The 22,193-nt window shown below is 45.8% G+C and overlaps 1 protein-coding gene across 1 annotated transcript; it reads right to left on the reverse strand.

Moving 5' to 3' along the window:
• Positions 1 to 475: 475 nt before the first annotated feature.
• TOP3A (DNA topoisomerase III alpha) lies at positions 476 to 22,182 on the reverse strand. Its single transcript, XM_083474207.1, has 19 exons — positions 20,502 to 22,182; positions 19,908 to 19,967; positions 18,864 to 18,937; positions 18,600 to 18,675; positions 16,994 to 17,102; positions 15,880 to 16,023; positions 14,100 to 14,270; positions 13,536 to 13,636; positions 13,374 to 13,448; positions 12,594 to 12,676; positions 11,719 to 11,926; positions 10,498 to 10,683; positions 9,536 to 9,665; positions 8,789 to 8,902; positions 8,531 to 8,696; positions 6,930 to 7,073; positions 5,501 to 5,623; positions 2,693 to 3,405; positions 476 to 1,627 (listed from the first exon to the last, which is right to left on the reverse strand). The coding sequence occupies exons 1-19, from the start codon at positions 20,688 to 20,690 to the stop codon at positions 1,449 to 1,451; spliced, it is 3,045 nt and encodes a 1,014-aa protein (XP_083330333.1). The 5' UTR covers positions 20,691 to 22,182; the 3' UTR covers positions 476 to 1,448.
• Positions 22,183 to 22,193: the final 11 nt, after the last annotated feature.

The following is a 22,193-nucleotide window of genomic DNA, read 5'->3' on the forward strand; positions in this document are numbered from 1 at the left end:
CAAACCCCACAAAACCAGACTGTGTCAGCACTATGATGTCACATGTTAGTTTCAACACTTCAACATACTTAGCATTCCACCACTGGACAACAATGGAGGGGAGGGCAGAGCTTGCATCGCTGGCTGATCTGCAGGCCCTGCTCTCTTGAAGCAAAAGGGAAGGAAGCAACCTTCACAGCCCAAAAGGGAAAGAGAGAAAAGGGGGAGCTTTGCACTTTCAGAGTGGTGAGGAAAGGCTTGAAAGTAAGCAGGCAGCATTTTAATAGAGAGACAGAAGCTAGTCCCGGTGGTTCCCGCCATAGCTACGTGCCTCACTCTTCCTTCCCTGGAGAGGTGGCGAGTTCTACACCATCTTTCAATGTGCAATCTGTGATACACTGGCTGTTGGTTGTAAGACGAGGCAAAATACCAACATCACACACCATGTCTTAAGCTAAATTATAGAGAATGTGTGCCCATAAATTACCCAAACCAGTTTGTAATCAGGCAGTAGCTTGCTTTTAATCAGAACATTTACCAGACAACAGTTGGAGAGATGTTGTCTGCATCCCATATCCTCCTTCCTCTTATATAAGGTGCTGAGGCTTGCTGTCCTCGCTTGGAAGAAGTTAAGGACTTCCTGGAATGCAGGTGGCGTACCTGGTGGTGTTCAGTAAACAATGGTTCTCCACCACTGTTAGTCCACTGACCTTTAACATTTTCTAGGGAAGAAAAGCAGGCTCTACAGCTCTTTCAGTCACAAAATCTTTGTACTGGTGGCTATTGCTTTGGAAAAGCAACACACACAGTTCAGGACCCATGAAAAAGTAAGTAAGATGAGGGTTCGTAAATCACAGCCGCAGCCTGCACCCCACAAAACAGTAGAGCTACGCTCTGTAGTCTTCTTTGATGTCTCCTCTTGAGGGTGCGTTTGGCCCAAGGTCTCGGACCGCACACCTCTTCAAGCCAGTGTGTGTCAATGGAAAGAAACAGGCACTTCAGGCGAATTATCTTTCCTTCACAAGAATTCTGCTCACAGATCCGTAAAGAGTTTGCTCCTTCCAAAGAATATACGGATTATAGAATAACTGACAGGAAAGAAAAGTCTCTTGTGCTTTCTGCTGTTCAGGTGGGGGTGGGGAGAGACTTATTGAATGATAAAAATGGAGATCTGTAGGCTGCTGCATAAAGAGGGGTTAGCGGGAAGACTTCCTACTGCCTCAAAATCGTCTGAATGCATTACAGCTAAGAGATCAAAGACCTGGTGCTGTGCCTGGCTCATAGAAAGCAGACCTGACCTTCCACCAGCACTGGAAGAATGTGAAGGCCTGGCCACAGAAGGAACCATGCTTGCAAGAAGGCTTCCAATATTCCAGGCAAACACTTCCTCATTGCATTGTGAGAGTTCCCTCTCATCCCTCATCCTTCTGAAGGGATGTCCTGGGTCAAATTCTGGGGGCTGGGCTGCTTCAGTGATTCTGTGGACATGTCTTCCTGGTATGGCCAGGTTGGTGGCAAATACCGCAAGTCCGTGGCCTCTTGTTAGTGGGCGCCCTCACGGAAGAATCGCTGTCTGATCTTTTAGTCTTAGTTCCTGAGCCTCTCGTGTTCCCTTGGTTCGTGAAGTGGTTTGAAGGAAAGGCGGCGTCTGGGGATAGAGAGAAGGAAAACATTTAAGATTACTTCAAATGACAGAAGTGTGCCATAGAAGAGGGGTTGCCACTTCTTTTTTTTTTTTTAAGGTCTGTGGACACATTGGAAATTTTGAGTGTGTATCTCTCCACTTTGAGACAGAGAAAGGACACACATGCACACTTTCCATTTCCAAGGGATCTGGGTCAATGCTGGATCCTATAGAATTCAATCTCAGCCTTTGAAAGCAAATATTGCTGAAACTGGAAGTGGGAGAAAGCTGAAAAAGGAAGTTGGAAGAGTGACTCTATTTTACATATTTTTAACAGAGAAAAAGGTAACGACGCACACCACAACATGACCAAGGGGGTGGGCATTCATGGACACCACAGGAAGACTTCAAGGGTGTCACTGCCCCCAAAAGGCGGCCATGTTGTTAGAATATAAGCAGCCAACTTATACAAGGCAGACCAAAGTATATTGTTGATGGTGGCATCTGGCCCCCCTTTCTCAGCTCTGTGAGGGGTGGCCTGCTGCACCGTGAGACCTGAATTTTCCAGCCTGTTTACTCTAGTTCAGCTACACCTACAATAACCAGGGGGGGAAAAAACCTCTTTAGGGATTTGCCCTTTCCCCATCCTTGCTAGCCCAGGGCTGGTTAAACGGAGAGAGTGAGCAGCTTGAATACAGGACCTTTTGTCTGCTGAATTTCCCTCTGCTGCCAGCTGTGTGCTAAAATCTCAGAACAGGCAAATACAGTATTTTAAAAAGTGGAATCTTCGAGGATCTAGCAGATCAGCTGGAGCCTACTTGGGAAGGTAAGTTTGCAAGCAAAGCCACATAGGATATTGGCAATTCCCTGCCATTTCAATCCAAAAAGGCACAGAGCTTCAAGTTACCTGCCATTTGTACCCCACCATTCCTGTAAAGAGCTCAGACGGGGTGATGCAGGTGTGATTATTCATCTCCTTCCCCTGCCAGCTTTTCTCCTCCCAGGAAGCCTCCACACACTGGGCTGATTTTAACCCGACTCTCCAGAGTCGTCCCCCGTCCCCCAAACCATCTAGACCCCTTTCCTTACCTGGTGCCGTGTTTTCATCTGCCCACTGGAAAAAGCCACATTGCTGTTCCCTTGGCTTGGAGCAGGTGTGGAACTGACGTCCTTTGTTGGGTCCTTCTTTCTGAACAGTCCTGGTGACAGCAGGCTGGCCACACCTGCACACAGCTCCTTGCCCGCCGCCTCCTCCTCCTCCTCCAGGGTCGGAGCCGTCACTCCAAGAGCGCCCTGAGTCCCTTTCCCCTCTATCAAAGGGGCCCGGAGGGGGTGCAAAGCCCCTGGGCATCCCAGTGTCCCTGCTGTCCGGTTGCTGATCGGCCCACAGGAAGAAGTTGCAGCTGCCAGCGCTGCATTTATAGAACTGCCTGCCTTGGTTGGGTCCTTCTTTCCGGACAGTGAGCAGCACACCCTCCTCCCCACAGTTGCATACCACCGCATTGTTCCCACCAGAATTGGCAAGTGCAGGGGGAGGATTTTGGGCGGCCCGCGCAGGAGGGCCTTGGGGAGCATTCGGGGGTGCCCTGTGGCTGTTCCGGTTGCTGTCGGCGCGGTCAGAGGAACGGTTGGCTTGTGAGAGGTTGCTTGCTTGGCTGGTCATCTGCAAAGGTCTTGGTGGCCCTTGAAGGTATTTCAGATCCAGGATCTCCCTCAGGGTTTCATCACAGCCTCCGATGCAGCCAACAAACTCCAGGGGCATGATGGGCGGGAGGCTGCCCCTCTTGAACTTCATCTTCAACCTAAAGAACAGAAGTGTTATAAGTTAGCACTGGGCTTCGTCCTGGCCAGCGTAGACAGCAACGGCTAGTCCAGGGGTGGGGAAGCTGTGGCCCTCTGAACATTGCTGGACTACAACTCCCATCATCCCCAACTCTTATTCATTTGTGCTGGCTGGGGCAGCTGGGAGCAGGACAGCAACAACACCGGGAGAGCCACAGGTTCCCCACCAGTGAACTAGACCATACAGTGGTACCCTTGGTTCTCAAACGTAGTCTGTTCTGGGAGTCCGGCTCCCAAAACCGTTCAAAAACCAAGCTTCAGAAAAACGTTTGCAAACCGGAACACTTACTTCTGGGTTTGTGGTGTTCGGGAGCCGGTTTGTTCAGCAGCTAAGCCATTCGAGAACCAAGATAGCACTGCATTGTGTTATTTACTAGATCACAGTTCAAGCAGTTGCCTCTAAGTTTTTATTCATTACAGCTGTCTTTAAGCAACTGAAGGCTTGCCAAGCAATAGATGGAGCTGTTCCAGAGGCCAGGACTAAAACCAATGTTTGGAAATTTCAGAGAAGCAGATTTTGGCTGAACACTATGGAGAAGCTTCCTAATTGTAAGAACTGTTCAACGGTGAAACAGACCTGTGGGAAGCGACGGGATCTTTGACGGAGGCATTTGCATACTGCACTATAGATCCTGCACTGAGCAGGAGAGTAGACATTCTAAGGATGCCTTGCCAGTCAGCTCCCAGGGTCCTGCAAAGAAGGCACTCTGCCTATTATCTTCAAAAATGTGCAAGTAAAGGTCTTGCTCGGGAAGGAAACCTAACCCACATAGCGCAGGCCTGTTAGACTGTATCCAATGTTAGTTTGCTCAAAACAGACCTTGGCTGGTTAGCTCATGGTGCTGATAATGCCAAGGTTGCAGGTTCAATCCCTGTACAGGTGACCTGCATATTCCTGCATTGCAGGGAATTGTACTAGATGACCTTTCCAACTCTACGATTCTATGGTTCTATTGTGAGTAGAAGTTTGTTGGCTATTATTATTGTTAATAAAATTTCTATACCGCTCTTCATCCAATGATCACAGGGCAGCTTACAATCAGGGTGGATTTGAATCTGGGGGGTTTTTTACAGAAAGGTTCAACCTTGCTGGCATCCTCTTAACATTGACAACCAGATGAAGGTTTCATTTTTGGAATCATAAATTTTCAGAGTCGTTTTTACAGTTCTATCAAAAATGACTGATTTGGTTATAATTTTAGAAATACATTGACAGATAATTATGAAATTACTGTGAGGTTTAATAAGTTAACTGCTTATATTTGGACAACTTTTCTGCTGTACTTTATTGGAAGAAGAAAAATAATCATTTCCTTGGTAACAATTTGAACAATTTATTTAACTAAAACAATAACATTATAGCATATGTATCCCTGTTTGTTAACTGATGTGGTTAACCAGTGGTTTTTTTAAAAAAAAAAACAGACTGAGTTTTAGCACATAAGAAAAACTTAAAACAAATCCTTATTTGCTGATGAATAGCCTTTGGAATAGAATGTATCTTAAATAGAAAACTATCCTTAGAAAGATTTTTCCTCCAAAAGTGTTTTATTTTTAAAATCCGATTTAAATTAAAAATAATAATAATAATTAATTTTTGTCCACCCTGCTCACAATATTTAACTACAAAAATACACACCATGATAACAAACAAAAACAATACCCCCCACTGTCCACAGCTACAACCCAGTGTCCTGATTTTGCAGATTTGGCTGAGCATTTGGAAAACGTGGGACACTTGAACAACCTGTTTTACAATGGAGGGGAATATTGCAACTCGCCCCCTGCACCTCCCCTCCCTCTTCAATAGCTGCTGCTGCAGAACATGGGTCATGCACCACTCCCTAGCAGGGCAACCTCCTGCTACAATTCCCTCTAATGTGTCTGAGGAATGGATCTATTACTTGACTGAAATGCAAACCCACTTCTCCTGCCTCTAAGGAGAAAATTCCACCTGAATCTTCAACCACTTCAAAAACCTGCCGCTAGGTATGCACCCCAAACTGTGATGTGAACGGAACCAAAGCGCCTCCCCGTCTTTAGGAAAACACTCACATGTGCACTGGATGTGGTCTGCACACTTCGCAGATGGAGTCGTCTTTGCTGACTTCCAGCAGAGAATCGGGGAACCACACAGCAGATTTACAGGTGGGATAGCCCAAGCAGCTGAGGAAAAACCTGGGGATTTTTTTAAAAAAAGCAAAAGCATTAAAAGGAGACAGCAGAATAGGGGAGGAACTATGGGAGGGGCTGTAGATCAGTGGCAGAGCATCTGCTGTGCATGCAGAAGGTCCCGTGTTCAAAACCTGGGAAGTCTATGTCGGGTAGAAATGTCAGGATGACTAGCCCACAGAAAATTAACTACTCTTGATTCCCCATAGATATTATCTGTGTGGCCAATTGTAATGTATGGACTCTTCAGAGGCAGGGCAGGTAGTGGGGAAAGAACCCAAGTGTCTTCCCCTGATGAACGCATCCCTGTCTGGTCACCTAAAGGTAATTCTTGCTTGTCCCAGGTGACCAGGCAAGTGGTTATTTGCAGACTTTGATTTGTGGGTTGGCATCACACTGTGCCTGTAATTAGGGGCATAGGAAGGTGCCTTACGAGGAGTCGGACCATTGCTTTGGTATGGTCTACACAAGTCATATTCAATATTTTCAGACTCAGGGCCTACCTTTAACCCATTTGGGGACCTGCTTCTCATTCAAAACCCAGCCAGGGAGCTCAATCCTGCTTTTCAGCCCAGGATTCAGCTGCTTCTCTACCCATCCCACACCTGATGTCAGGTATGAGACAGGTGGGTATGGCTTAACAAAAACTGTGTGGCAGGCCAAAGGGGGAGGCCTGGGGAGCCAAAGTTTCCCCAGCCTTGAACTCTGCAAGTATTAATCAGCAGAGAAGGAATACTGTCCCTCGGCCAGAATTTCAAGGAAACGCTCTCTAAGCAAGTCTGGGAACTGCTACTTATCCGGTCGCCCACGGTGAGTAACAATCACCTCCAGACGACCAACAAAGACAATGTGCTCATTTCCTCCCCCCCCCCCTTAAGTCCCATAGTGACTTGCAGGTATGTATTTACAGACTGACTAGTAAAGCATTTTTTGTGAATATTTGCAGAGTCGTTTGTAAGCTGCGTGTTGTTTTAAAATGTCAGGTTGTTTACTCTCATATTGACCCAGAGCTGGGTTATTATTAGGCACACTGAGGGCACTGCTTCGGATCTTGCTGGGATCCAGACGTGGCAGATCCCACCGCCATGCCTGCCTGTCTGCCTGCTGCCCAACCCTCCCACTGCTTCTGGTGAGCTCTCACTGCCGCCACCACCTCTCCTCACTTCCTGGTTACGGGGGGGGGGGGTGCTTCCCTCCTCTGCCACCAGAGCAGCAGAGGAGGAGGCAACAGCAGGACCCCAGCTTTGGCAGGAGGGGCAACTTCTTGTTTCTCTTCAGGTGGCAAAACAGGATGGGCCACCCCTGTACTGACCCTCCATTCTTCTTGGTCTTCAAGACCATGTCGCTGTTGCACTGTGGACATTTCCTAACAGGATCCGGCATTGCTGGGTAGATTTCTTCTTCTTGTGCAACGTGGGTCACTTCCCCAAAATACTGAGACAGAGCCTCATCCAGCCTGTAAAGACAAACAGACAAAGCTGTGCTTGTTTTCCCCAGCTGCCAGCTGTTTCGGCTCAAAGGATTAGTGGGTTTATAAGTATTTGCACAGAAAACAAAACACAAGCAAATCAGCGTTCGTTCCTTAGCAGGAAAGATTGCGGAAGGCCAAGCCAGAGACCCAGTTTCTGAAGGGAGGGGCAAGACTCCTTAAAAAGGCAAAGGGAGAAAAATTCTAGCCCTCCACAGGCTGTTGGACTCCAGCTCCCATCATCCCATGCTGGCTGAGGATGATGGGAGCTAGAGTCCTGCAACATTCAGAAGGAGCCCCCTCCCACCCATCCCTGTGCTAGAGGATGTGACTCTTGCCAGGGAATAAAAGTAGAAGACAAAAGAAAATGATGGGTAAAAGGAGAAATGGGAGGGAATGAAGGAATAAAAGCAAGAGTCTATTTTATCAGCTGCATTAACTGCTCACCTAATTTGGGAGGTATGAGTAAATACAGAACCGTGTAATGCAGAATTATCTTTCCTAAGAGAGGCTAAAAGCAGTTTGAGAGGGGACAATAGCTGCATCACATTGTTACAGAAAGGGTGAACACGTGAAAACAGGCAGAGCGAGGCACTCCTAGCAGACTGCCAATGTTATGAACGGACTGGGAGTGCACAGCTCACTCATAAAATAATTGCACTTCTTCTGGTATTTATTTACGCAATTCATCTTGTGCAAATAAATACCTATAGTAGTACAGCAACGCTGACCACACCCAGTCTATATTCCATTATCCGCTTCAGGAGTGGATGACCAGCAGCGCTTGGCCTGATTTCCTGTAGATGGCAAGGGTGGGGGGAATTAGGGGAGAGGGGTGGTGGCGGTGGCAGAAAGACAGAAAAGGGTCGCCCTGCTCACTTTTTTGTCTCTGGCGCTGCCCACTGATAACATGTAGCCACCAACACATGGGTAGGCAAACTAAGGCCCTGGGGCTGGATCCGGCCCAATCAACTTCTAAATCCGTCCGGTGGCCAGTCCTGGAATCAGCGTGTTTTTACATGAGTAGAATGTGTCCTTTTATTTAAAATGCATCTCTGGATTATTTGTGGGGCATAGGAATTCGTTCTCCCCCCCCAAAAAAATAATAGTATGGCCCCCCCACAAGGTCTGAGGGACAGTGGACCAGACCCCTGCTGAAAAAGTTTGCTGACCCCTGCCCCAACAGGGGGGGGGGGAAGGTTCCCCAGCCCTGACAAAGGCACCTTTCATTTACAAAATGTATATTCCCTACTGTGTACACGAAGAGCCAAAACTAATTTACTGATGACTCCATGGGAAGAAGAGCTATTTGTGCACCTCATGTCTATTGGAACAACAGTAATAAGAGCCACCACGATGTTGCAAAGCAATGAGATATGGAGGAGCTCAGCTGCCACTCCTGGCTTGGGCACTGCTGAGTCCTAGAGAGGCAGGAAATGACTCACTTCTTTGCCTTCGCGACAGCTTCGATGAAGACTCGCTTGTACTTCTGGATCTGCTCCCTCAGCACAACAGATTTCTCCTTCCTCCCCTCGCAGATCAGCTTCAGGTCAGCTTCCAGTTCGGCTCGAAGGTCAGGCTTAGACATCTCGTAGCCCATGGCATCGTAGCCTGGAGGGTGGGGTGGGGTGAACACCTTGTGGTGAGGGAAAGGATGTGAGGAAGAGCGATCCTAAAAGCTCACTTAGAAGGCCCATCCTTACCTTCTACCAGCCCCATCCCCAGCTCCCCAGGAAGGAACCTCTGCTCTGGGGTGAGCCCCACGTACATGCGGGACTTGATGGTCTCAATGTGCTCCGCGTGGGTGGCATCCGTCCCTGAAAGTAATCGTTTCAGTTAGCGCTCATCAGCAATGGGGGGCCTCCTGCCATTATTTCTTGCACAATACTGACTGAGAACTGTATTCAGTACTCAAACGCTGGCTTAAGAGACTTGCAAATGCATGCAATAAGCAGGGATACTGCATTTTGCCACTTGCACAAATCAACCTCTGTACCTACTGTTCACCAGTATCCCCAGAATCCACAGCTCCTTCCCCATTCACTTCGAAGAAGGGGAGTTTGGCTTTGATATCCCGCTTTATCACTACCCGAAGGAGTCTCAAAGCGGCTAACATTCTCCTTTCCCTTCCTCCCCCACAACAAACACTCTGTATGGGGCTGAGAGACTTCAGAGAAGTGTGACGAGCCCAAGGTCACCCAGCAGCTGCATGTGGAGGAGCGGAGATACAAACCTGGTTCACCAGATTACGAGTCTACCGCTCTTAACCACACCACCACCACATTGGCTCTCCTCCACTGTCCCCTTTTATCACTAAAATGCCCATTCCACAATACGTGTAAGTTCTCCACACACTGCCAAAAGTTTCGGTAGCTTTTAGGCAGTGTGGTGTACAGAGTGTCTTGAGACATGTGATTACACTTCCCTTGAACTGCCTGTAGGGAACTAACCAATGCCGTGCTTCTCCATGAGGGAAATGAGGTCAGCTTCTGTAAGCAGCTGGGGAGGGCTGGTCTCCCCATCCGTCATCTCCACTGTGGTGGGCTGAAAGCGAGACCCCCTCTCATAAACTGGGATAACCTGTGGGGCAAGGGGAGAGAGACAGGCAGAGAGAGAGTGAGTGAGTGAGAGAGAGAAATGACACAGTGAGAGAAGTCTACATTTGGAGTTGCTTAACTTAGAAAAAAGGGAATAAGGGGTGGGCAATCTCTGGTTTTCAACTTCACTATATATCGCAATATACCGAAGTCATTGCGGATTAGTGCTTTACAGAGTGAGATCTTCCTTTGCAGCATGGCTTGAGCTCACATGGTGCTGCAACAGAAAAATGAGCCAGCTGACATCATGCTGATCTCAGGTGCTTGACAGGTGAGTGGGGAGCTCAGGATCTGGCCCGCTGGGTTGAAAAGGTTCCCTGCCATCGTAATAATGAAATACTGAATGGTTTAGTTTATATAAAATATGCAGGGATTTATGTTGTGAAAAGTGAATCATTGAAAGAGGGGAAGAGAAGTCATTGATATTTTAAGGTTGATTAAGTGAATTTTCTAAAATGTGAAACAGAAATTTAATAAAAATTATATAGTATATAAAACAAAAGAAAAGGTTCCCTACTCCATGGGCTGGGCAGACGTTTGGCAGGATGTTTTTTTTTTAAAAAAAAAATCATGTTCTTATGAAAAGGGAGTAGAGTGTATAGATAGCCAACATATAGCTACCACCGGTCCTAAAAGCTCTGTTGGCACACCATACCGTTTCCGTAAGTCTTTTTTTTTTTTTGCCTTTGACATTTACAAATAGAGGGACAGATTTGGCCCAGGGGATCTCTGTTGCCTATCCCACTATTGAGTCCAACCATACTGAACAAGTTCCACCTAGTCCTTGCTATGTGTGGAGGATCAAGCACCCTCACCTTATCGCTCCACTTCTCGTAAGGATAGACATCTAGGTAATTTCTGGCCAGGATCATCAGCCCATGAGCCACAAAGCGCTCGTTGGCAATGTCAATCTCCACAGTTGTTTCCTGTCCCTTCGCATCTTGTGAACAGCAGGCCAGGAAGTGGCGCACAATGAATTCATAGAGCCGCTGGTCATTTCCCTATTAACAGAGTGCAAAGGAAAATGCATAATACGTGAATGGCATTTGAGAAGACAACAAGCTTCTGGTTCAGTTTAGGGAGACAGCTTTGGGCAGGGTAGAAAACAGGTATATAATAAACAGAAACAACAAGCAGCAAAGGATTCTAGAGTGTTTCACAAACTTCCGATAACCATGGCACTTTAATCTGAATGGGAAACTTGCATGCCCTTGCACCTGAAATGGCCTGCTATTTAAAGCATGATAAGGTTGAGATTACTGTAATGTGCTCTGTCTGGGGCTGCCTTTGGCTTTGGAAGCCCCAATTGGTCTGCAGGAATATCTTTGGTCATTCCCCAAGTTGGCGAGGCTCATTTGACAATTAAAAAAAAGCCTTTAGTGTTATCGGTCCAGTCCTGTTGGAACTCTCTGCCAATACAGATTCAGCAGGCACCATCTGTTCTAAATGCCTGCTGAAAATGATTCCATACTGCCAGATCTATGCAGGCAATGAAGAATACAGTGGTGCCTCGCAAGACGAAATTAATTCGTTCCGCAAGTTTTGCCATCTAGCGAATTTTTCGTCTTGCGAAGCATGGTTTTAACGGTTTAACAAAGTCGCAAGACGTTTTCGTCTTGCGAAGCAAGCCCATAGGGAAATTCGTCTTGCGAGGCAAATCGAAAACGGAAAAACCTTTCGTCTAGCGAGTTTTTTGTCTTGCGAGGCATTCGTCTTGCGAGGTACCACTGTACATCCTTTCACAATGATTAATTGATGCCTATTTTCAACTTTTTCACAGTTTCTATTGTATTTTTTAATGGTTTTGTTTCTATAAATCGCTTCGATTTAATTTTTATGACACACCACCATACAAATACTGAAATAAATTATAACGAAGCTCCACCATCATGTTTCTCAATAAGGATAACCTGTTACGGCTCCTCTGCCAAGTGGCAGTTAGAAAAACAAGCCAGCCAGTCAGATTCTTAAGAGTAAACAAAGCAGCATATGGTGTAATAACCAAGAAAAAAGCGACCCCAACCACATGGGCTCACCTGCAAATTTCCTGCGTATTTTGTAGGATGAATAGGGGGGTGGGCCTGATCTGATTTAGTTCCACTACGTGGGGTCGGCCCACCCTGGTCCAGAATCCTTTGTGCAAAGGCTCCCCAGTGAGGGTCTTGCGTTTGAAGCTGCACCAAGTTGGGGAGGTTTAGGTCTTTAGGAAAAATGTTGGTCTCTGTTCGAGGATAACTTATGTACCTTAAAAATAGGAAATAAAGGGCCATTAAATAATGACAACTTATAACATAAAATAAGCATTACTTTTAAACAAATCTACACCTAATTTTGTTTAAAGGCCAGATGTTTTTTAGTAGCAGATATTAGCACTCAACAAGCCACAGATATAATACTGCTTTGGCCCTGTATACCTGGAGAAGAGTTTCCAGACCCATCCTCCAGCCCGGACACTCAGATCCAGCTCCAAGGGCCTTCTAGTGGTTCCCTCACTGCGAGAAGTGAGGTTACAGGGAACTAGGTAGAGAGCCTTTTTGATAGTCATTTGCACCCTGTGGAACACCCTCCCAGCAGATGCAAAACAGGTAAACAGCTATGTGATTTTAAAAAGACATCTGAAGGCAGCCCTGTTCAGGGAAGTTTTTAGTGTGTGTTATCATATTGTGGTTTTATTTTTAGTTGGGAGCCTCCCAGAGTGACCAGAACAACCCAGTCAGATTGGTGACATTTTTATTATTATTATTATTATTATTATTATTATTATTATTATTATTATTAATAATAATAATAAAAGCAATTAGGACTTCCATGTGATTCTGACCCATCGCTCATCTTCCATTGTGTCTGCTTCTGGAAATACTGACCTGAATGTTTTATACAATAAACACGCACAAACTACTGCAATATTTACCCCTGAGTGTAGAGCTTCTCAGCAATTTTCATGGTTTCTTTGGCATTTATTTTCAGCTTACGGGAAGCCAGCTTCTCAAGTTCCTGTACCAGAGGCAGATGGGGGAAATATATGCTCAATGACTGCATCGCCAGATGGTCAATGTGTAATTTGACTTTAAAATAAGCTGGTCTATTAGCTTAGGAAAGACCATAACACGTCTAAAATACTAGTGAGGGCTTCCCCAACCAGGTGCCCTCCAGATGTTCTTGGACTGCAGCTGTCATCAGCTGCAGTTAGCTTGACCAACAGCCAGGAATGATGAGAGTTGTAGTCCAGCAACATCTGGAGGACACCAGGTTGGGAAAGACAGTTCTGGTAAACATGCAAAACTCTGAAAATTGTAGCACTGGTGTCTCAGCTCCAAGAAACAGTAGGCCTGATGGTCACATATTTCAATTAGTAAAAGACTGAAGCAGCATCTTCCAAAAGCTTTGCAAGTGGCTTAGGGCAATGTCAGAGCTTTTCAGACTTATCAATACTTCCCTGTTTCTCCTGTATGTTGTACTTGATAAATATTCCACCAGTTCTAAAGCTGAGGAATTCAAGGGTTTAGCCTAAGGAACTCAAATCTTTCATACATTCAAAAAGAGAATATTTGTAGTGAGCCTCTTTCTATGAGGCTTTCCAAAAGGACATTGATTCAGAATACGAAGTCAAGTAAGAACTCTTGATTAGTTGCTCTCTTGAAAGCCATTTCCATTACGTCCTAATGCCAGGACCCTCTTTTCATAAACGTACCACGGTGTCTAGTGGCAGGGGTCTCCATTTACTCCTTGGTCTGCTCCCGATCTCCACAACTGTGGCAACAGGATCCTAAGAGAAAAACAAGCAGCAAGAGTGAGCTGTCTCCGGGGCCTTGGAATGCTAAGAGAATGCAGACCGGACTATGTAGTTTCTTACCTCCATGCACATTTGGTAGAGAACAAGGCACGCTGTGTGGTTGAAGAGACGGTTCCTCTTCCAGCTGAAGTCCACAGTGCCTTCCTCATGGTCATGGGTCACTGCAGAGAGAAGGCAGGTCACTTTTGAGACCCAGCGTCACAAAGGTCATACAACACAGAAGCAACGCACTCAAAGCAGGAGTGAGAAGCTTGTGGCTCTCCAGATGTTTTGGATTACAACTCTCATCATCTGGGCCATTGGACATGCTAGCTGAAGTTGGTCCAACATCTGGAGGGCCACAGGTTCCTCATCGTTGATATTTACATACAGAATTGTGCTGGGGAAGGGCGATTCCACTCAATGTCAAAAGAGGAGAAGGTCCAAAATTATGAGAAAGACAATACATTTATTTGAGGATAAAAGCAAGCTCCTATAGTGGCAGACAAATGTTTTGTCAATGCAAACAATTTATATAAACATAAAAAAAGTTTTTGCAATTTACATTATTTAATAGGAAAAGGCAAATTGCAAAACCTTTTTAAAAAATGTTTCACTTCCTGCATTTGATATTCTGAAACATACCTTTAATTTTGTAGAACAACTCGGGAACAAAGGCCTGAATGGCTTTAAACCTTTCCACCACAAACCCCAGTGTTGGGAACTGACAACTTCCGTAGCTGATCAGCTGTTCTGCTAAAACGTTGGGGAAGAGTTTCTGGAACCTCAAAGTCTGGAATCGGGTGAAGGCAGCACCTAGGCAGAGAAGAGAAAATAAGCCAAATGGCCGTGCATCCATCTGTACTCGAGAGACAGGTGTTACTGCACAGGACTAGCCATGAGAGTATGTTTCTAGTACTTAGGTTCTTTTAAAACAACAACAATTGAAAATATAACAAGCAGTGTGTTTGTCAAGGAGGAGGGGCAAAACAAACTGTATTGTTTATGTTTTGTTGATGATCTTCTGATGTTTTGGAAGAATCAGGCTTTGTACCAAAGCACCCTAGCTCAGCTGAAGGAGCACTTTGACATGAAGGATCTTGGTGAGGTATCCAACTATCTTTCTCTGCAGGTGGAGAGGGACCAAGCAGGTAATTTTCTGGTACACCAAACACAGAAAATTGCTGATGTTTTAACCAGGTTAAATTTGGTTGATGCAAACCCAGCAGACACACCGGTGGTGACAGGTAACCAGGTAGACAGTACTGCTGAAGCGTTTTCTGACACAACGCTGTACAGATGCATTCTAGGCAAGTTGAATTTCATTGCTAGATGCTCAAGACCTGACATTGCTGTAAGCACTAACCTGCTTAGCAGACATGCCAACAATCCTACTGTTCAGGATTGGAAAGCTCTGAAGCGCATAGCCCACTATTTGAAAGGGACTATGCACTACAGGCTGAGGTTCACCAGTCAGAAGACTGGAGGTCTTGAAATCTTTGCAGATGCTAGTTTTGGAAGTGACACCACGGATGGTACAAGCACTTCTGGAGTATGCTACATGTACAACCACTGCCTGTTTGACTGGTTGTGCAAAAAGCAGACGACAGTGAGCCTAAGTTCCTGTGAAGCAGAACTCAATGCTCTGTCATTTTCACTCATGGATTGTGAATGGTTGATGCAACTGTTTAAGGACATCAGAGTTTCTGTGAAATGTCCTGTACAAGTGTATCAAGACAATAGATCGTGTTTGGCTTTGCTGAACTCGGAGAGTTGCAAGCAAAGAACCAAGTACTTGCAGATTAAGCTACATCGTGCAAGAGAGTGTATTCAGAAAGGACTCATTCAGGTGTCCTACATGGCAGGAAATGAAATTCCTGCTGATCTGTTGTCTAAGGTTGTTAACAGAGAACAACTTAAGGTTTACGTACAAAGGTTGCAATTGGGTTGAACCACAGGTACTACAGGTTACACGGAAAGGGGGAGGATGTTAGGATATTTCCGTTCCACCTTAAAAGGGAGCAGGCTTTGTGAGTCACAGAGTCTGCGCATTTTCTGTTCACAGGATGTTTATGTTTTCCTATTGCTTTCGTTTTCTCTCTCTGTGTCTGGAGACACTGATGCAGGCAGTCATGTTTTTCTTTGTTCTGATCAACGCTGAATAAAACTTGTAAATAATGCTCTCCTGTGTGCAACTTCTGCTGTGAACTATTCTGCTGATAGAGTGTGCATGAGCTCTGGAATGTGGCAAGCTATTTTCTGGACACTCATGTCGCTAATTGCTGATACTGTATCTACGGGAGATTGATGGATCGTCCGGCAGCCGGCTTGGGGGCCATGATGGACTTTGTCTCCCTGGCAGTATCCCAACAGTATCTACGAGGGGTATTTATATGCGGATAAACTATGCCTTTCTCTCCCATACCTATCCTGAGATCCAACTCTTGCCTGACATCCACAGCATCGCTAATATTTTGATTGGGCTGGGTGAGATTCTCACAGGCAGTTCTGATGGCACCAGGCGTGATCTCGGAGAAGCGAGCTCGGAATACCTGGAGGCTCGGCTTCACTGTCCACCAGAAAGAGAGATTAATGGCAGATTTAGACAGAGGAAGCAACATGATTAAAATATTTTAAGAAATCTCAATAACATCCCAGTGGTCCACAAAACATAGCTGACATCTTTTATCTCATAGTGCTATTGTTAAAGAAGGCGTTTTAAAGTCGATTTAATAGGCCGTGGTAAGAATTAGGAGAGAAAATACTTTTAAGGCATGCTGGGCTCAAGGTCCAATAGATGATGAATCTTTAAACTGTGGCTTGTGGACCACCACTGGTCCAGGTGTGCTTTTGAGTAGTCCATAAGACCATCTCAAAAACAGGAAATACTGCTGAAGGTAATTTCCAAAGACAAACTAAATAAGAGTTTGTATCTATTCCTTTGTTCCACAAATAGGATTGATTCATGCCAAATTCTGAATAAAAACTCAGCTCCTTCTACACTCTGAAGCAGCTGCATTTGCACAGAGTAAAGGGGAAGCATTACCAGATGGCAAGCAGATGTTGCTTCCAATTCACATGCTTTGCAGCACAGATATTATGAATCAGGACCAACTCTTAACTGAAGCACATGGTATTGCTGCGTCAGAATGCATAAAGAGCCAACTTCCAGAAGCCTTGTCTATGGCTTCCCAGGTAGATATTAGAAAATGTGATGGTCCACAAAATCCACAGCAAACTAGAACAACAGGGGCACAAAGGGTACACTATAAATCCCAGTGCTGCGTGTATCACTGTGCAAGAGTGGGAGAATTCGGAAGCAGGCTCAGAGGCCTAGATTATCAGGCACCACATTCTCTGCTTTTGGTCCACTATAATACAAGCATTTCAGGTGGAGGGGAGAGGAAATCACTGCATTGAACAGACTGGGCTGCATCTGGGAAGACTCTGCTTGAAGGAAGGGGGTTGGTCTACGTGCATATCACTGACCTAGGATTCTGTTAAGGAGGGTCACATTCTCACACCACAACCCCACACACCTGCTTTGCAAACATTAATGATCTCGAAGCCAATGTTCTCTCCTTCACGATCGCAATCTGTCCAGATCACCAGAGCCTGGCACTGCTGAACTTCTCGCTCAAGTGTTCGCTGGAATAAGTAGCGGGACAAGATGAGAGAACAGGGAAACAAGCCACCCACAATGCTGCTGGTTTTAATTGCTGCCTGCCACATAATCAGCAGGTGGCAAGGACACAGAACACATTTCTACAGCTAACAGGCAAGACGCACCATGCTCCCAGGCCTAGGCCAAAAACAATGGGACTTACTTCCAAGTACGCATGCGTAGGATTTTGCCACAATGAAAATCTATGCACGCCTACATAATCTCACTGATTTCAGTGGGGATTGCTTCAAAGCAAGCATGCACAAAATTTCAGGGGGCATTTGAGAACAGAGGACACCAGTTTTCCCATTGCCTTCTCTGGCTTTAGTATTATTATTTTTTACTGCTGTATTGTAGATTTCATTTTAACCATGTAGCTATTTATGTTTTCATTGTTATTGTTTTGTGTCAGGCGCCAATCTGGTGCCCGACAGGTGTTTTGGACTACAACTCCCATCATGCCCAGATGAGGCTTCTGCTAAGATGTAATTCAAAACTGCTGGAGGGCACCAGATTGGAAAAAGCTGTTCTACATAACTGTTAAGTTGTGGAGGTTGCAGACTCTCCTTCCTTGGAGGTTTTTAAGCAGAGGCTGGCCGGCCATCTAACATGGATATTTTAGTTGAGATTACAGCATTGTAGGGTTGGACTAGATGACCCTTGATGTCCCTTCCGATTTTACAAGTCTACGATTCGAAGTTGCCTTGTGAGTACTAATGAGTGGAACGATGGTGCATATACATTTAAAATAAAGAGTTCCCATGCGCCTCAGAGTATGCAGTACAGTCGTACCTTGGAAGTCAAATGGAATCCATTCCAGAAGTCCGTTCAACTTCCAAAATGTTTGGAAACCAAAGCACAACTTCTGATGGGCTGCAGGAAGCGCCTGCAGCCCATCGGATGTTCGGATTCCAAAGAACGTTCGCAAACCGGAACACTCACTTCCAGGTTTGCGGCGTTCAGGAGCCAAAACATTTGAGTACCAAGGCATTCGGGATCCAAGGTACGACTGTACAATGTTTTACCTGCCCCCCAATCACCTACCAGCCAGTTTTAAAGGGGAAAATTGGAGCCTGCTATATACAAGCCTGGTGAGGGAGTTCAGCTCTGATTACAGACGAACATGGTTTTACATCCCATCGCATGGATTTGCAAGCCCCAACATTTCTGATCCACAGTACAATGCGGAGGCAACAATTGTGACATTTATGGTGTCTGGCCTTGAGGCAGAATGCCTTGAGTCATAATTTGTGAACAGGAAAGTACCCAACAATACTGCAGAGTGCAACTGCAAGTTCAAGCTATCATAACAGTTTGCAAAAAGGCCCGTTCAAAAAGCAGGCAAACTTGCCCCTGCTGAAGGCACAAGGGATGCAACTGGAAAATATTACTAGGCAAAGATCCTCAGATAAAGATTACAGGATGGTAGAATGGTAGAGAATAACAGCAGTTACAGCAGAAGGCATTGAAGCAACACAAACCTTAATGTCCATATAGTTTTCAGGGCAGAATGTCTCAATTTCGGCATCAAAGAGGACAAGTGGATTACAGCTGTGCCTGAATGTCAGCAAAATATACAGTCAAACAACAACAGACAAGAGCAGGCAGCAAGTCTAAAGAAATGCCTTCCACTTTCTAAACACATCTGCTGCGGTAAAGGTAACGACTTCCTACAGCTTCTGTTCAAAATCTCAGCATATAACTGCAGAAATATGAACTATCCTCAGAGATCCACTCATACATACCATTTTCGAAACGGAATCTTAAAGTCTTGAGCCAGCAAATGTCCAGAAACAGAAGTCATCACCACAGCTACATTCTGCAGAAGCCAGAGGAACAAGGATTATTCCCTGTCAGAGCCAAAGAAATGCTTAAAACCCTCCGCCTATAGTGGGCTTCTAAGATAAAGTCCTCTCAGGGTCATTGTAAAGAGATCAAGAAATAGGGTTCAGTCACTGCCGTGCACAAATGAATCTGGCTTCCTAAAGAAGAAACAGAGACGTTTCCGAAATTCAAACACTTTCAGTTTGTGTGTTTGCGTGTGCATGTGTATATACACACATATATACATATATACACACACAAATGTGATAAAACGAGCTTCACAATTACAAGGGGGAAATTATGAAAAATACTTATTCTATATTGGCTCAGTCACTTCCACAGAATGGAAGTTGGCAGAATCCCCAAGGACATACTCTATGGCAGGCTTCCTCAAACTCGGCCCTCCAGATGTTTTGAGACTACAATTCCCATCATCCCTGACCACTGGTCCTGCTAGCTAGGGATCATGGGAGTTGTAGGCCAAAAACATCTGGAGGGCCGAGTTTGAAGAAGCCTGCTCTATGGGGACCTGGCTTCAGGTACCAGGCCCGTTGACAGACCATCCCTGTGTTACAAAAATGTCTGCAAATGTGACATGAAGGCTGGCAACATCAACACCACCGTGTAGGAATCTCTTGCATGAGACGCTAGTGCCTGGAGACAGACCATCGGGTTGAGTATCCGAAGAAAGTGACCAGAGGAGGAATGACCACTGGGAGGAACACAGAGAGAAGAACCGCTGCACTGATTCGTGGTGTTGACCTCACTTACCTAAGTAAGCCTCAGTGAATTCAACAGGACAGGACTTACTACTGAGTAGACATGCTTCAGATTGTGCAGCAAATCTGTGTAGAAACTACCACTATCTTTTGATGTGGATTAGAACCTGCCTCTCTTTCTCTCTCACACACAGTTTCATCAGATCAGTAGCAAAGCACAATGGTAAAGGATAGCTGGATACATACCTGGCCAAACATATGATACTGGCATTCGTAGATCTTGTTGAACCTGGAAAACCCTTCTCTCTAAAAAGGAAGAATTCCAGGACATAACAAATTAGATCAACATATAGCTAAGATGTGTAACGTTTAAAATGAGGGTAATCCTGTATAAAATTATTTCCATCTGTAATTGTCAGGCACCGCTGAAGTCACGATAAGCATACATTCTGCTGTGTGTGCAATAACTGGGAAGACTGATATCTGGCATCTTTTGAGCATATCTACATGCAGCAAAATACATGTCTGCAATCGTCACAGGTTGCATACTATGCTCAGGTTGGATATAGGTTTTTCCATATAGGAACACTGTCACACTGGAACCAGTCCTCAGCTGCCACCACACACCTCTTCAGGTATTACAGTGTCTGAATAATCTCCATTTTTGACCAGCAGCACTGTACAGCCTTTCGGTTTGTGATTCTTTTTGCGGACCAATATTTCATCAGAAGTGCTGTGTTTTAGCGGTATAATGAGTTTTACTCCCCTCCAACCAAACCTCGGGGTGGGGAAGACAACAGTCAAATGAATAAATATTGTATCACTATTGCGCTCTCCTACCCTCCTCATCCTGCTGTTGGAAAGGATGTCTGCAATCCCCCTGGCAGCATCATTTTTCTCTGCCACGCAGAGAACCTTCTGGATGTTGCGGACCATCGTGCCCTCAGCAGCCTGAGAGAAGCAAAGACTCCAGGACCGGAAGAGCAATCCAACTCCACAGCGGGCAAACAGTCTGCTCTGACCAATCATCCTGAGAGCTGGGCCCAATTCCCAGCCTGCCGAGCCATGATGGAACCTTCTTCGCAAGGCTGCTTTGTCTGTTTATAAAGCCACCATGGAAACAATGGGATCAGCACCAAAAGTTGGTTAATACGGGATTATAACCCAGTTTCGGATACTGTACAGTGGAAGACAGCTCACTTGCCACACGTGAACCGTGAAAGGCTGCAAAAGCTGCTGGATGTTCTGATGTGCACAGGTTCCCATTTCTTACAAACGTGGACTTGTAAAGGGATGGAGCTCTTTGACAAACCAAGGCTGCTGGACTAGGAACAACGTGCTCTGCAGCAGGAACTCCCGTTTCAAGAGGAGCCCATTCAAACCAGCACCAGACTGTGTTTCCCTCAGTGTCCAAGGTGGAGGAAATCTGTTTCGCAGCTTGTCCCTCGTCAAAGCACGATTCTGAACTTATCTGATCACTAGATCCTACTCCAGTGACCCACCAGGATTCAGGCATGTAAAACCCAGGGGGCCCCCACTGGCTGCCTTATAACTCCAGAGCCAGCACTGTCCCTCCCACCTCAAGGCCAAGCCCACCCCTCCATCCACTCAACAGCTGCTTGGCCAACACCCCCCCCCACGATGGTCCTTTCCCTACCTTTCTGCCCCCTCCTTTCTTTTCTTCCCAAATCCAGCTTTTTCGCTCTTTTTAATATTCCCTCCCCCAGCAGAAATAAATGCCAATCCTACGTTGTTGTTTTTTTAAAAGCCTCCCTCTCTCTTGAAACCTTTTCCTCCACTTTTTAATAACCTCCTATCAAAAGCTCGCTCCCACCCCCAATTTTAAACAAAACAAAAACGTCGAACTCCCCCTCCCCCAGAGCTTTTTCTCAGGGGTCGCTTTTCTCTGCCTGTTTTGCCCCCCCCCCTTCAGCTCCTCCTCCCGGCCCTCCCTCGGGTGCTTCGCCCCCTTTTTCTTCCTCAAGGTCTCCCCCACTTTCTCTCTCTCTCCTCAGGCTTCCCTGACTCTTCCCTCCTTCACAGAACAGGAGCTTTCCCGCCTGCCAGCCGTATTCCGCGCCGTCGTAAACGCACGACGCGAAAGAGAAGCGGGCCGGGCGGGTTCGTTTCCCTTTCTGTATTGCTTTACGGCTTCTCCGAAACAGAGAGCCGCGGGGGAATACGCAGCAGTAGCAGAAGCAGGAGGCGGTTGCGAGCGCTTGAGAACTACCACCCCCAGAATGCCCCGCGGTGGCGGCTGACGTAAACAACCGAGCTACCTAATTTTTTTGAACAGAACTTTTTTTTTAACGCTGTTTTCAAGTAGTATTACATTCGCCAGTTCTGTGCTGCCTCTACTTTTGCTGTTTTAAAAAAGGGGGGATGAAAAGAAGTGAGGGGAAAGAGGAAACTGCAACACCCATGATGCACCGCGGTCGCGGGATCCCTTTTATATTTTAAAATTTTTATATATTCTCGCCTTTGCAGCACGAACTAAACCAGCCTACTCATCCTATTATTTTATTTTATTTT

Source organism: Podarcis liolepis (assembly GCF_965112155.1).
Source record: "Podarcis liolepis genome assembly, chromosome: 14".
In the NCBI taxonomy this organism is placed as follows: domain Eukaryota; kingdom Metazoa; phylum Chordata; class Lepidosauria; order Squamata; family Lacertidae; genus Podarcis; species Podarcis liolepis.

What these genes read in the sequence shown, in the direction of transcription:
- TOP3A (XM_083474207.1), bottom strand. Translation starts at nt 20,690, where the DNA reads ATGATTGGTCAGAGCAGACTGTTTGCCCGCTGTGGAGTTGGATTGCTC. An exon ending in AAAACTATATGGACATTAAG is followed by an intron (nt 17,103 to 18,599) that starts GTTTGTGTTGCT and finishes TACTTATTCCAG; the next exon opens with CGAACACTTGAGCGAGAAGT. An exon ending in AATACGCAGGAAATTTGCAG is followed by an intron (nt 10,684 to 11,718) that starts GTGAGCCCATGT and finishes CTCTGTTAATAG; the next exon opens with GGAAATGACCAGCGGCTCTA.